This window comes from Macaca thibetana, chromosome 9 (assembly GCF_024542745.1).
Source record: "Macaca thibetana thibetana isolate TM-01 chromosome 9, ASM2454274v1, whole genome shotgun sequence".
Taxonomy (NCBI): Eukaryota; Metazoa; Chordata; class Mammalia; order Primates; family Cercopithecidae; genus Macaca; species Macaca thibetana.
The window spans coordinates 32,233,573-32,249,593 of record NC_065586.1 but is presented as its reverse complement, the minus strand read 5'-3'; the positions used below and the strand labels follow the sequence as shown (position 1 = coordinate 32,249,593).

The 16,021-nt window shown below is 37.7% G+C and overlaps 1 protein-coding gene across 21 annotated transcripts in view; it reads right to left on the bottom strand.

Moving 5' to 3' along the window:
- The window catches only part of CCDC7 (coiled-coil domain containing 7), a 440,951-nt gene that overhangs the window by 384,692 nt on the left and 40,238 nt on the right, over positions 1-16,021 (bottom strand). Inside the window, exon 1 of one of the 21 annotated variants that reach the window (XM_050804691.1) lies at positions 748-809. The exons of the other annotated variants lie outside the window; for them this stretch is intronic. Coding sequence (XP_050660648.1) covers positions 748-806 — 59 coding nt within the window. The 5' untranslated portion in view covers positions 807-809. Of the gene's footprint in view, positions 1-747; positions 810-16,021 lie in introns of those variants that run through there. 21 annotated transcript variants of the gene reach the window in all.

Here is a 16,021-nt window from a genome sequence, read left to right as displayed (position 1 = left end):
ATTTACAAGAAAAAAACAAACAACCCCATCAAAAAGTGGGCAAAGGATATGAACAGACATTTCTCAAAAGAAGACATGCATACAGCCAACAGACATATGAAAAAATGCTCATCATCACTCGCCATCAGAGAAATGCAAATCAAAACCACAATGAGATACCATCTCACACCAGTTAGAATGGCAATCATTAAAAAGTCAGAAAACAACAGGTGCTGGAGAGGATGTGGAGAAATAGGAACACTTTTACACTGTTGGTGGAATTGTAAACTAGTTCAACCATTATGGAAAACAGCATGGCGATTCTTCAAGGATCTAGAACTAGAAGTACCATATGACCCAGCCATCCCATTACTGGGTATATACCCAAACGAGTATAAATCATGCTGCTATAAAGACACATGCACACGTATGTTTATTGCGGCACTATTCACAATAGCAAAGACTTGGAATCAACCCAAATGTCCATCAGTGACAGACTGGATTAAGAAAATGTGGCACATATACACCGTGGAATACTATGCAGCCATAAAAAAGAATGAGTTTGTGTCCTTTGTAGGGACATGGATGCAGCTGGAAACCATCATTCTCAGCAAACTATCGCAAGAACAGAAAACCAAATGCCGCATGTTCTCACTCATAGGTGGGAACTGAACAATGAGATCACTTGGACTCGGGAAGGGGAACATCATACACCAGGGCCTATCATGGCGAGGGGGGAGGGAGGAGGGATTGCATTGGGAGTTATACCTGATGTAAATGACGAGTTGATGGGTGCTGACGAGTTGATGGATGCAGCACACCAACATGGCACAAGTATTCATATGTAACAAACCTGCACGTTATGCACATGTATCCTAGAACTTAAAGTATAATAATAATAAAAAAAAAGAAAAAAGAAAAGAAAAATTAACAAAACACCTACCCTCTTAGAAAATTTTAAGTATACAATGCGGTATTGTTCACTATGGGGATTCTGCTGTATAATAGATCTACAAACCTTATTTATCTTGGAAAACTGAAACTTTGTGCATTTTAGCCTACAACTTTTCAGCTCCTAAATTATTTTGCGTTCTGTGCCTGGATTCTTTCACTTAACATAATGCCTTCTAGGTCCATCCATGTTGTCACAAATGGAAAGATTTTCTAATTTCTTAAGAGTGAATAATATTCTGTTGTATGCATAGGTACATTATATCCATTCATCCATTATGGATACTTAAGTTGTTTCCATATTTTGGCTACTGCAATGAACATGGGAGTGCAGATATCCCCCTGACATATTCATTAAAATTCCTTTGGATACATATCCAGAAGTGGCATTTATGGGTCATATGGTAGTTCTATTTTAAATTTTCATGCACTTCCATACTGTTTTCCATAATGGCTCTACCAATTTACATTCCCACCAGTAGTGTTGAAGGGTTCCTTTTTCTCCACATCCTTGCCAAGAACTGTTATATCATTTTTTCTTAATAACAGCCAACCTAACAGGTATGATGTATTATTTCATTGTGATTTTGATTTACATTTCTCTGATGATTGGTGATATATAGTACCTTTTCCTATACCCATTGTATATTTGTATGTCTTCTTTGGAAAAATATCTATTCAAGTCCTTTAATTACTTTTTATCTTCTATTCTGTTGTATGAGTCCCTTGTATTTTTTTTATATTAACCCATTATTATCACATGTATAGTTTGGAAATATTTTCTCCCATTCTATAGTTTTCCATTTCATTTTTTTATTTCCTTTTTTAGGCAAGACTTTTAAGTTTGATGTAATCTCAGTTGTTTATTTTTGCTTTTTTGCCTGTTTTTTGGTGTAACATCCAAAAAAATCATTGCCCAGACCAATGTCATGGAGCTTATGTCCTATGTTTTCATCGAGGAGTTTTATGGTTTCAGGTCATACAGGTAAGTTTTTAATGCATTTTGAATTGATTTTTGTGCATGGCATGAAAATCCAATATCATTCTTTTGCATATAGACATCCACTTTTCCCAGTATCATTTGTTGAAGACACTATCCTTTCCCCATTGCTTATTTCTGACACTTTTGTTGAAGATCACTTGTCCATACGCTTGGGTTTGTTTCTGCACTTGCTAAGCTGTTTCATGGGTCTATATGTCTGATTTTATGCCAGTACCATACTGCATTAATTACTACAGCTTTAAAACATAATTTGAAATCAGAAAGTAAGGGCCAGGCGCAGTGGCTCGGGCCTGAAATCCCAACACTTTGGGAGGCTAAGGCAGGCGGATCATCTGAGGCTACTCAGGAGGCTCAGGCAGGAGAATCACTCAAACCTGAGAGGCGGAGGTTGCAGTGAGCCGAGACCACACCACTGCAGTCCAGCCAGGACGACAGAGCGAGACTCCATTTCAAAAAAAAAAAAAAAAAAATGCCAGGCACAGTGGCTCACGCCTGTAATCCTAGCACTTTGGGAGGCCAAGGTGGGAAGATCACTTGAGGTCAGGAGTTCAAAACAGGCCTGACCAACATGGTAAAACCCCGTCTCTACTAAAAATACAAAAAAAGTTAGCCAGGCATGATGGCAGGCATTTGTAATCCCAGCTACTTGGGAGGCTGAGGCAGGAGAATTGCTTGAACCTGGGAGGAGGAGGTTGCAGTGAGCTGAGATCGCACCACTGCACTGCAGCCTGGGTTACAGAGTGAGACTCCGTCTCCAAAAAAAAAAGAAAGTAATGTGCTTCCAGCCTTACTACTCTTGCTAAAATTTGCTTTGGCTATTCAAGGCCTTTTGAAGTTGCATATGAATTTTAGGATTTGTTTTATGTCTGTGAAAAATGTCATTGGTATTTTCATAGGATTCACACAGAATCTGTAGATCATTTTGGGTACATGGACTTAATTATAATGGTATTAACACTTCTAATCCGTGAACATACGATATTGTCCCATTTCTTTGTATCTTCTTCAATATATCTTATATATTTTATAGTTTTCTGCGTGCAAATCTTTTACTTTCTTGGTTAAATTTATTCTTAAACAGTTCATTTCTTTTCATGCTACTCTAAATGTTTTCTTCTTCACAGTTATTGTTAGTGTGTAGAAACACAACTGATTTGGGGATGTTGATTTTGTAACCTGCAACTTTACTGAATTCATTTATTAGTTCTAAGAGTTTTGGGAGTGGCACCATTCTATATTTGATGGGGGTCGGGGAGGCATCTTTAGGGTTTTCTATATATGAGCTCATGTCATCTAGAAACACATGATTTTACTTCTTCTATTCTGATTTGGATACCTTTAATTTCTTTTTCTTGACTAATTGCTTGGCTACTACATTGGACTTCTGGTACGACATTGAATAGAACTGTTAAGAGTAGGCATCCTGGTCTTTTTCCTGTTATTAGAGAAAAAGTCTTCAACTTTTCACCACTGAGTGTAGTGTTAGCTGTAGGCTAATATGGCCTTTTTACATGGGGAAAATTCCTTGTATACCTAATTTGTTGTACGTTTTTACTATGAAAAGATTTTGAATGCTGCAAAATGCTGTTTCTGCATCTATTGAAATGATCATATGATTATTGTCCTTCAAAATGGTAATAGTGAGCCTGGCACAGTGGCTCATGCCTGTAATCATAGCACTTTGGGAGGCTGAGGTGGTGTATCACCTGAGGTCAGGAGTTCAAGACCAGCCTGGTCAACATGGAGAAACTGTATCTCCACTAAAAATACAAAAATTAGCCAGGCGTAGTGGCAGGTGCCTGTAATTCCAGCTACTCAGGAGGCTAAGGCAGGAGAATTGCTTGAACCCAGGAGGCAGAGGCTGCAGTGAGCCGAGATTGCACCACTGCACTCCAGCATGGGCAACAGAGTGACAATCCATCTCAAAAAAAAAATGGTAATAGTAAGTCCTTACATATAAATAATTACTTTGAATATATATATTTAAGTGTAAATGGATTAAATCTCCAACAGAAACATGTCAAGTGGCTGAATGGTTTTTTTTTTAAGAACCCAACTACATACTGCCCACAAAAGACTCACATAAACTTTAAGAACACACAGGCCAGGTGTGGTAGCTCATGCCTGTAATCCCAGCACTTTGGGAGGCCGTGGTGGGTGGATCACGAGGTCAAGAGATTGAGACCATCCTGGCCAACATGGTGAAACCCTGTGTCTACTAAAAATACAAAAATTAGCTCGGTGTGGTGGTGCACACCTGTAGTCCCAGCTACTCGGGAGGCTGACACAGGAGAATCACTTGAACCCTGGAGGCAGAAGTTGCAGTGATCCGAGATCGCACCACTGCACTCCAGCCTGGAACACACAAAAGCTAAAAGTGAAGGGATGGAAAAAGATACTCCATGCAAACCAAAACCAAAAGAAGGCACGAGTGGCTATACTTATATAAGATAAGAGAGATTTCAAGTTTTTAGCTGTCTCATGAGACAAAGAAGGTCATTATATAATTATAAAGGGGTCAATCCATCAAGAGGTTATAACAATTTTAAATAATATGCATCGAGATAAGACTACCTAAATACATATAGCAGCTACTAATAGATCTGAATCGAGTGACAGACAGCAATACAATAATAACCCATGTACAGTAATACCCCATTTACAATAGACAGTTCATCTAGACAACAAATGAATATGGAAACATTGGACTTGAACAATACTTTAGGCCAAATGGACCTAATAGACATATACAAAACATTCCACTCAACAGCAGCAGAACATACATTCTTCTTGAGTGCACATGAAATATTTCCCATGATAGCTCATGTGTTAGGCCACAAAACATGTCTTAATATACTTAAGAAGACTGAAGTCATATCAAGCATATTTTCCAATGACAATAATTTGAAACTAGAAATCAATGACAGGAGAAAAACTGGAAAAATTCACAAATATGTAGAAATTAACACACTCCTAAACAAATGATGAGTCAAAAAAGAAATCCAAAGGGAAATCAGAAAGTATCTCGAGACAAACAAAAATGGAAATACAACATACTAAAACTCATGAAATGCAGCAAAAGCAGTTCTAAGTGGCAAGTTTATTGCAATAGATGTCTTCTTAAAAAAAAAATGATCTCAAATAAATAACCTAATGTGATACATCAAAGAACTAGAAAAATAACAAATTAAGCCAATAGTTAATAGAATGAAGAAAATTACAAAGAGCAGAAATAAATAATAGAGATTAGAAAAACAATAGAAAAGGTTAACAAAACTAAAAGTTTTCTGAAAAGATAAAATCAGCAAATCTTTAGCTGGATTAAGAAAAAAGAGAGAGAAGGCCCAAATAACCTCAGTAAAGAAAAATGAGACATTACAACTGATACCATAGAAATAAAAAAAAAAAGATAATAAGAAATACCACAAAAAAAATTACATTCTAACAAACTGAACAACCTAGAAGAAAATGAGTTAACAACCTAACAAGACTGAAGAAATAAAAAATCTGAAAAGACCAATAATGACCAAGAAGAGTCAATAAATAATTTTTTAAAATCCTGTCAAAGAAATGCCCAAGACTTCCTGACTTCATGGCTGAATTCTACCAAATATTTAAAGAAGAACTAATATAATCCTTCTCAAACTCTTCCAAAATCTTGAAGAGGAATAAATACTTCCAAACTATTTTACAAGTCATCATCAATCATCCTGATACAAAGTCAGACATGGACATCCCAAGAAAAGAAAATTACAGGCCAATATCCCTGATGAATATAGATGTAAAAATCTTCAACACAATACTAGCAAAACAAACTTAACAGTAGATTAAAGGGATCATTCACTATGATCAAGTGGAATTTATCCCTAGAGTATAAGGATGAATCAGCAAATCAATAAATGTTGTGCATCATATTAGCAGAATGAAAGATAAAACCATATGATCATCTCATAAGACGTAGAAAAAGCATTCGACAAAATTCAACATCCTTTCATAATAAGACCTATCAATAAATAGGTATAAAAGGAATGTACCTTAATATAATAAAATCCATATATCAGAACCCCATAGCTAACATTATTATACTCAACAGTGAAAAGTTTAAAACTTTTCCTGTAAGATCAAAAACAAGGATACCCACTCTCACCAATTCTATTCAACATAGTACTAGAAGTCCATGCCAGGGCAATTAGTCAAGGAAAACAAATAAAATGTATCAAAATAGAAAAAGAATAAGTAAAATCATATTTGTTTCCAGATGATATACTCTCCTATAGAGAAAACTCTAAAGATGCCCCCAAAAACTTGCAGAACAAATGAATCCAACAAAGTGGCAGGATACAAAAACCAATATACAAAAATCAGTTGTGTTTCTATAAATTAACAACAAACTATCTAAAAAAGAAATCAAGAAAACAATCCCATTTATAATAGCATAAAAAGAAATAAAATACTTGGGAATACACTTAATCAAAGAAGTGAAAGATCTGTTACACTGAAAACTGTAAGACTTGTTGAAATAAATTGAAGAACACACAAAGAATTGAAAATACATCCCATATTCATGAGTTGAAACAATATTGTTAAAATGTTCATGCTACCCAAAATAACCTACAGTTTCAATGTAATCCCTAGGAAAATTTCAATGACATTTTTCACAGAAATAAAAATAGATCCTAAAATTCATATGGGAACACAAAAGATCCTGAGTAGCCAAAGCAATCATGAGCAAAAAGAACAAAGGTGGAGGCATCACACTATCTCAAAATCTACTACACAAAGCTATAGTAATCAAAACTGCATGACCCTAGCATCAAAACAGATATAGCCAAAAAGATGGCCAAATAGGAACAGCTCCAGTCTGCAGCTCCCAGCGAGATTGACACAGAAGGCAGATGATTCCTGCATTTCCAACTGAGGTACCCAGTACATGTCACTGGGACTGGTTAGACAGTGGGTGCAACCCACAGAGGATAAACCAAAGCAGGGTGGGATGTCACCTCACCTGGGAAGTGCAAGGGGTCAGGGGATTTCCCTTCCCTAGCCAAGGGAAGCTGTGAGAGACTCTACTGGGAGAAATGGTGCATTCTGGCCCAGACAATGCACTTTTCCCATGGTCTTTGCCACCAGCAGACCAGGATATTCTCTTGGTGCCTGGCTGAGCAGGTCCCAACCTCATGGAGCCCAGCAAGCTAAGATCCACTGGCTTGAAATTCTCTCTGCTAGCACAGCAGTCTGAGGTCAACCTGGGACACTCGAGTTTGGTAAAGGGAGGGGTATCCACCATTGCTGAGGCTTGAGTAGGTGGTTTTTTGTTTTTTGTTTTTTGTTTTTTTGAGATGGAGTCTCGCTCTGTCGCCCAGGCTGGAGTGCAGTGGCCAGATCTCAGCTCACTGCAAGCTCCGCCTCCCGCGTTTATGCCACTCTCCTGTCTCAGCCTCCCGACTAGCTGGGACTACAGGCACCCACCACCTCGTCTGGCTAGTTTTTTTTGTATTTTTTAGTAGAGACGGGGTTTCACCGTGTTAGCCAGGATGGTCTCGATCTGACCTCGTGATCCGCCTGTCTCAGCCTCCCAAAGTGCTGGGATTACAGGCTTGAGAGTAGGTGGTTTTACCTTTCAGTGTAAACAAAGCTCCAGGAAGTTCGAACTGGGTGGAGCCCACCACAGCTCCCTGGGACACAGCACCTAGGTGAAGGAGAGGCTTTGGGTGCAGCTTCAGCAGACCTAAACATCCCTGCCTGACAGCTCCGAAGAGAGCAGCAATTCTCCCAGCAAAGTGTTCAAGATCTGATAATGGACAGACTGCCTTCTCAAGTGGGTCCCTGACCATTCATGTATCCAGACTGAGAGATACCTCCCAGTAGGGGCCGACAGACACCTCATACAGGAGAGCTCTGGCTGGCATCTGGCTGGTGCCCCTTTGGGATAAAGCTTCCAGAGGCAGGAACAGGCAGCAATCTTTGTTCTACAGTCTCCACTGGTGATACCCAGGCAAACAGGGTTTGGAGTGGACCTCCAGCAAACTCCAGCAGACCTGCAGCAGAGGGGCCTATTAGAAGGAACACTAACAAACAGAAAGGAATAGTGATGTTGATACCAACATCAAAGACCAAAGGTAGATAAATCCACGAAGATGGGGAGCAACCAGTGCAAAAAGGCTGAAAATTCCAAAAACCAGAACACCTCTTCTCCTCCAAAGGATCACAACTCCTCGACAGCAAGGGAACAAAACTGGACGGAGAATCAGTTTGACGACTTGACAGAAGTATGCTTCAAAAGATGGGTAATAACAAACTCCTGTGAGCTAAAGAAGCATGTTCTAACCCAATGCCAGGAAGCTAAGAACCTTGAAAAAAAGTTACAGGAATTGCTCACTAGAATACCATAGGGAGTGGGGGGGGGGGGGGGGGGGGGGGTGGGGTGGGGGTGGGGGGGGGGGGGGTGGGGGGGGGGGGGGGGGCAGTTTAGAGAAGAACAAAAATGACCTGATGGAACTGAAAAACACAGCACGAGAACTTTGTGAAACACACACAAGTATCAATAGCCAAACTGATCAAGCAGAAGAAAGGATATCAGAGACTGAAGACCAATTCAATGAAATAAAGTGAGAAGACAAGATTAGACAAAATACAAGTGAAAAGAAACAAACAAAACCTCCAAGAAATATGGGACTATGTAAAAAGACCAAATCTACATTTGATTTGTGTACCTGAAAGTGACAGGGAGAATGGAACCAAGTTGGAAAACACTCTTCAGGATATTATGCAGGAGAACTACCCCAACCTAACAAGGCAGGCCAACATTCAAATTCAGGAGATACAGAGAATACCACAAAGATATTCCTCAAGAAGAGCAACCCCAAGACACATAATTGTCACATTCACCAAAGTTGAAATAAAAAAAAAAATGTTAAGGACAGCCAGAGAGAAAAGGCGGGTTACCCACAAAGGGAAGCCCATCAGACTAACAGCAGATCTCTCAGCAGAAAATCTACAAGCCAGAAGAGAGTGGGGGCTGATATTCAACATTCTTAAAGAAAAGAATTTTCAACCCAGAATTTCATATCCAGCCAAACTAAGCTTCCTAAGCGAAGGAGAAATAAAATCCTTTACAGACAAGTAGATGCTGAGAAATTTTGTCACCACTAGGCCTGCCTTTACAAGAGCTCCTAAAGGAAGCACTAAACATGGAAAGGAACAACCGGTACCAGCCACTGCAAAAACATACCAAACTGTAAAGACCATCGATGCTATGAAGAAACTGCATCAACTAACGGGCATAATAACCAGCTAGCATCATAATGGCAGGATGAAATTCACACATATCAATATTAATCTTAAATGTAAATGAGCTAAATGCCCCAATTAAAAGACACAGACTGGCAAATTGGACAAAGTCAAGACCCATCGGTGTGCAGGAGACCCATCTCACGTGCAAAGACACACATAGGCTCAAAATAAAGGGATGGAGAAAGATTTATCAAGCAAATGGAAAGAAACAAAAGCAGGGGTTGTAATCCTAGTCTCTGATAAAACAGACTTTAAACCAGCAGAGATCAAAAGAGACAAAGAAGGGCATTACATAATCATAAAGGGATCAATGCAACAAGGAGAGATAACTATCCTAAATATATATCCACTTAATACAAGAGCACCCAGATTCATAAAGAAAGTCCTTAAAGACCTACAAAGAGACTTAGACTCCCACACAATAATAGTGGGAAACTTTAACATCCCACTGTCAATATTAGACAAATCAACGAGACAGAAAATTAACAAGGATATCCAGGACTTGAACTCAGCTCTAGACCAAGCAGACCTAATAGACATCTACAGAACTCTCCACCCCAAATTGACAGAATATACATTCTTCTCAACACCACATCGCACTTATTCTACAATTGACCACATAATTGGAAGTAAAATACTCCTCAGCAAATGCAAGAGAACAGAAATCATAACAAACAGTCTCTCAGACCACAGTGCAATCAAATTAGAACTCAGGATTAAGAAACTCACTCAAAACCACACAACTATATGGAAACTGAACAACCTACTCCTGAATGACTACTGGATAAATAATGAAATGAAGGCAGGAATAAAGATGTTCTTTGAAACCAATGAGAATAAAGACACAACATACCAGAATCTCTGGGACACATTTAAAGCAGTGTGTAGAGAGAAATTTATAGCACTAAATGCCCACAAGAGAAAGCAGGAAAGATCTAAAATTGACACTCTAACATCACAACTAAAAGAACAAGAGAAGCAAGAGCAAGTAAATTCAAAAGCTGGCAGAAGAAAAGAAATAACTTAGACCAGAGCAGAACTAAAGGAGACAGAGACACAAAAACTCTTCAAAAAATCAATGAATTCAGGAACTGGTTTTTTGAAGAGATCAACAAAATTGATAGACTGCTAGCCAGATTAATAAAGAAGACAAGGCAGAAAAATCAAACAGATGCAATAAAAAATGATAAAGGATAAAAAATGATATCACCACTGATCCCACAGAAATACAAACTATCATCAGAGAATACTATAAACACCTCTACAGAAATAAATTAGAAAATCTAAAAGAAATGGATAAATTCCAGGACACATACACCCTCCCAAGACTAAACCAGGAAGAAGTCAAATCCCTGAATAGACCAAATAAAAGTTCTGAAATGGAGGCAGTAATTAATAGCCTACCAACCAAAAAATGTCCAGGACCAGACAGATTCACCGCCAAATTCTACCAGAGGTACAAAGAGGAGCTGGTACCATTCCTTCTGAAACTATTCCAAACAATAGAAAAAGAGAGAATCCTCCCTAACTCATTTTATGAGGCCAGCATCTTCCTGATACCTGGCAGAGACACAACAAAAAAAAGAAAATTTTAGGCCCATATGCCTGATGAACATCGATGAAAAAATCCTCAATAAAATACTGATAAACTGAATCCAGAAGCACATCAAAAAGCTTGTCCACCACGATCAATTCGGCTTCATTCCTGGGATGCAAGGTTGGTTCAATATACATAAATCAATATGCATACTCCATCACATAAACAGAATCAATGACAAAAACCACATGATTATGTCAATAGATGCAGAAAAGACTTTCGACAAAATTCAACAGCCTTTAATGCTAAAAACTCTCAATAAATTAAGTATTGATGGAACGTATCTCAAAATAATAAGAGCCATTTATGACAAACCCACAGCCAATCTCATACTGAATGGGCAAAAACTGGAAGTATTCCCTTTGAAAACTGGCATGAGACAAGTATGACCTCTCTCACTACTCCTATTCAACACAGTATTGGAAGTTCTGGCCAGGGCAATCAGGCAAGAGAAAGAAATAAAGTGTATTCAATTAGGAAAAGAGGAAGTCAAATTGTCTGTCTTTGCAGATGACATGATTGTTTATTTAGAAAACCCCATCGTCTCAGCCCAAAATCTCCTTGAGCTGATAAGCAATTTCAGCAAAGTCTCAAGATACAAAATCAATGTGCAAAAATCACAAGCATTCCTATACACCAAGAACAGACAGAGAGCCAAATCATGAGTGAACTCCCATTCACAATTGCTACAAGGAGAATAAAATACCTAGGAATCCAACTTACAAGGGATGTGAAGAACCTCTTCAAGGAGAACTACAAACCACTGCTCAAGGAAATAAGAGAGGAAACAAACAAATCGAAAAACATTCCATGCTCATGGATAGGAAGAATCAGTATCATGAAAACAGTCATACTGCCCAAAGTAATTTATAGATTCAATGCTATCCCCATCAAGCTACTATTGACTTTCTTCACAGAATTAGAAAAAAAGACTTTAAATTTCATATGGAACCAAAAAAGTGCCTTCATAGTCAAGATAATCCTAAGCAACAAGAACAAGGCTGGAGAAATCACGCTACCTGACTTCAAACTATACTACAAGGCTATAGTAACCAAAACAGCATCGTACGTACCAAAACAGAGATATAGACCAATGGAACAGAACAGGGGCCTCAGAAATAACACCACACATCTACAACCATCTGATCTTTGACAAACCTGACAAAAACAAGCAGTGGGGAAAAGATTTCCTATTTAATAAATGGTGTTGGGAAAACTGGCAAACCATATGCAGAAAGCTGAAACTGGATCCCTTCCTTACACCTTATACAAAAATTAACCCAAGATGGATTAGACACTTAAACGTAAGACTGAAAACCATAAAAACCTTAGAAGACAACCTAGGCAATACCATTCAGGACATAGGCATGGGCAAAGACTTCATGTCTAAAACACCAAAAGCAATGGCAACAAAAGCCAAAATTGACAAATGGGATCTAATTAAACTAAAGAGCTTCTGCACAGCAAAAGAAACTATCATTAGGGTGAACAGGTAACCTACAGAATGGGAGAAAATTTTTGCAGTCTATCCATTTTACAAAGGGCTAATATCCAGAATCTACAAAGAATTTAAACAAATTTACAAGGAAAAAAAACCCCATCAAAAAGTGGGTGAAGAATAGGAACAGATACTTCTCAAGACATTTATGCAGCCAACAAACTTATAAATATATGCTCATCATCACTGGTTATTAGAGAAACGCAAATTAAAACCACAATGAGATACCATCTCACGCCAGTTAGAATGGCAATCATTAAAAAGTCAGGAAACAACAGATGCTGGAGACGATGCGGAGAAATAGGAACACTTTTACACTGTTGGTGGGAGTGTAAACTAGTTCAACCATTACAGAAGACAGTGTGGTGATTCCTCAAGAATCTAGAACTAGAAATACCATTTGACCCAGCAATCCCATTACTGGGTATATACCCAAAGAATTATAAATCGTTCTACTATTAAAACACATGCACACATATGTTATTGCAGCACTGTTCACAATGGCAAAGACTTGGAACCAACCCAAATGCCCATCAGTGATACACTGGATAAAGAAAATGTGGTACATATACACCATGGAATACTATGCAGCCATAAAAAAGGATGAGATCATGTCCTTTGCAGGGACATGGATGAAGCTGGAAACCATCATTCTCAGCAAACTAGCCCAAGAACAGAAAACCAAACACCACATGTTCTCACTCATAAGTGGGAGTTGAACAATGAGAATACATGGACACAGGGAGGGGAACATCACACACCAGGGCCTATCACGGGGTGGGGGAGAAATACCTAATGTAGATGACAGGTTGATGGGTGCAGCAAACCACCATGGCACATGTATACCTATGTGACAAACCTGCACGTTCTGAACATGTACCCCAGAACTTAAAGTACAATTTAAAAAATGGAAAAAAAAAAAAAAAAAAAAAAAACAGACATAGCCAATGGAACAGAAGAGAGAGCCCAGAAATAAATTCACATATATATGGTCAACTGATCTTTGACAAATGTCCAAAAACACATAATTAGGAAAAGAATGTCTCTTCAATAAATTGTGTTGGACAGACTGCAGAAGAATGAAAATAGGTCCTTATCTTACCCCATATACAAAAATAGACCCAAAATGAATTAAAAACTTAAATGTAAAACCTGAAACTGTAAAACTACTTGAAGAAAACAGGGTGAAAACTTCTCGACATTGGTCTTGGAAAAGATTTTTTTTATATGACCCCAAAAGCACGGGTAACAAAAGCAAAAATAGACAAATGGGACTGCATCAAGTTAAATAGTTTCTTCAGAGCAAAGGAAACAATCGATGGAATGAAGATACAACCTATGTAATGGGAGAAAATATTTGCAAACCATACATCTGATAAGAGTTTAATATCCAAGATGTAAAAGGAGCTCAACTCAACTACAAGAAAACAAATAACCCCATTTAAAAATGGACAAATGGCTTGATATTTCTCAAAAAAAGATATATGAATGGTCAACAGGGTATATGAAAAAAATGTTCAACATCACTAATCATCAAGGAAAAGTAAATTTAAACCACCAGGTAATATTACCTCACACCTGTTATCAAAAAAATGGCTACTATCAAAAAGAAAAAATATAAGTACTGGCAAGAATGTGGAGAAAAGGGAACTCTTACACAATGTTAGTGAGAATGTAAATTAGTACAGCTTTATGGAAAACAGTATGGAGATTCTTCAAAAAATAAAAAATAAAAATAGAACTACCATATGACCAAGCAATTCCACTTCTCAGTATACATCTAAAGGAAATGGGATAAATCATGTTGAGTAGATACCTATACTCCCATGTTCACTGCAGTATTATTCACAATATCTACAATATGGAATCAACCTAAGTGTCCCTAAATGTAAAAATAGATAAAGATACAAATAAAGAACATGTGAAAGATATATATATATCTCTTATCCAGCCTTAAAAAAGAAGGAAATCCTGTCATCTGTAACAACACGGATGAAACTGAAGGACATTACGCTAAGAAGTCAGGTACAGAAAGACAATTACTGCATGATCTCACTTATATGTAGAACCAGAAAAAGTCAAACTCAAGGAAATAGAGAACAGAATGCAGGTTACCAGAGGCTGGGGTTGGAAAAAAATGGGGAGATATTAGTCAAAGGGTACAAAATTGCAGCTAGACAAAGGGAAAGTTTCTAAGAGAGTAGTTTTTAAGTGTTTTCACCAGAAAAAAAAGATATATATGTGAGGATTTGGGGTCTGTTACATAGCTTGATTTAGCCATTCCAAAAAGTATGCACACAGAAAAACATCACATTTTATACCATAAATATATATAATTTTGCCAATAAAAAAAAAAAAAAACATTTTTTCATGTGTCTGTTGGCTGTATGAATGTCTTCTTTTGAGAAATGTCTGTTCATATCCTTTGCCCACTTTTTGATGGGGTTGTTTGTTTTTTCTTGTAAATTTGTTTGAGTTCTTTGTAGGTTCTGGATATTAGCCCTTTGTCAGATGAGTAGATTGCAAAACTTTTCTCCCATTCTGTAGGTTGCCTGTTCACTCTGATGGTAGTTTCTTTTGCTGTGCAGAAGCTCTTTAGTTTAATTAGATCCCATTTGTCAATTTTGGCTTTTGTTGCCATTGCTTTTGGTGTTTTAGACATGAAGTCTTTGCCCATGCCTATGTCCTGAATGGTATTACCTAGGTTTTCTTCTAGGGTTTTTATGGTATTAGATCTAACATTTAGGTCTCTAATCCATCTTGAATTAATTTTCGCATAAAGAGTAAGGAAAGGATCCAGTTTCAGTGTTTTACATTGTTGGTGGGATTGTAAACTAGTTCAACCATTATGGAAAACAGTATGGCGATTCCTCAAGGATCTAGAACTAGAAGTACCATATGACCCAGCCATCCCATTACTGGGTATATACCCAAACGATTATAAATCATGCTGCTATAAAGACACATGCATACGTATGTTTATTGCGGCACTATTCACAATAGCAAAGACTTGGAATCAACCCAAATGTCCATCAGTGACAGACTGGATTAAGAAAATGTGGCACATATACACCATGGAATACTATGCAGCCATAAAAAAGAATGAGTTTGTGTCCTTTGTAGGGACATGGATGCAGCTGGAAACCATCATTCTCAGCAAACTACCGCAAAAACAGAAAACCAAACACCGCGTGTTCTCACTCATAGGTGGGAACTGAACAATCAGATCACTTGGACTCGGGAAGGGGAACATCACACACCAGGGCCTATCATGGGGAGCGGGGAGGGAGGAGGGATTGCACTGGGAGTTATACCTGATGTAAATGACGAGTTGATGGGTGCTGACGAGTTGATGGGTGCAGCACACCAACATGGCACAAGTATACATATGTAACAAACCTGCATGTTATGCACATGTATCCTAGAACTTAAAGTATAATAATAATAATAATAATAAATTTTAAAAAAATAAAACATTTATTTTAAAAAGAAATTATATGAGTTTACAGGTGAAAAAATATTCACAAACTACATTTTGTATCATTGTAACTTTTAATTTTTTACCTATGGAAAAATACATATAACATAAAATTTACCATCTTAACTATTTTAAGTGTATAGTTCAGCAGTGTTAGGTAACTTTACACTATTTTACAACCAATCTCCAGAACTCTTCTCCTCATGTAAAACTGAAGCTTTG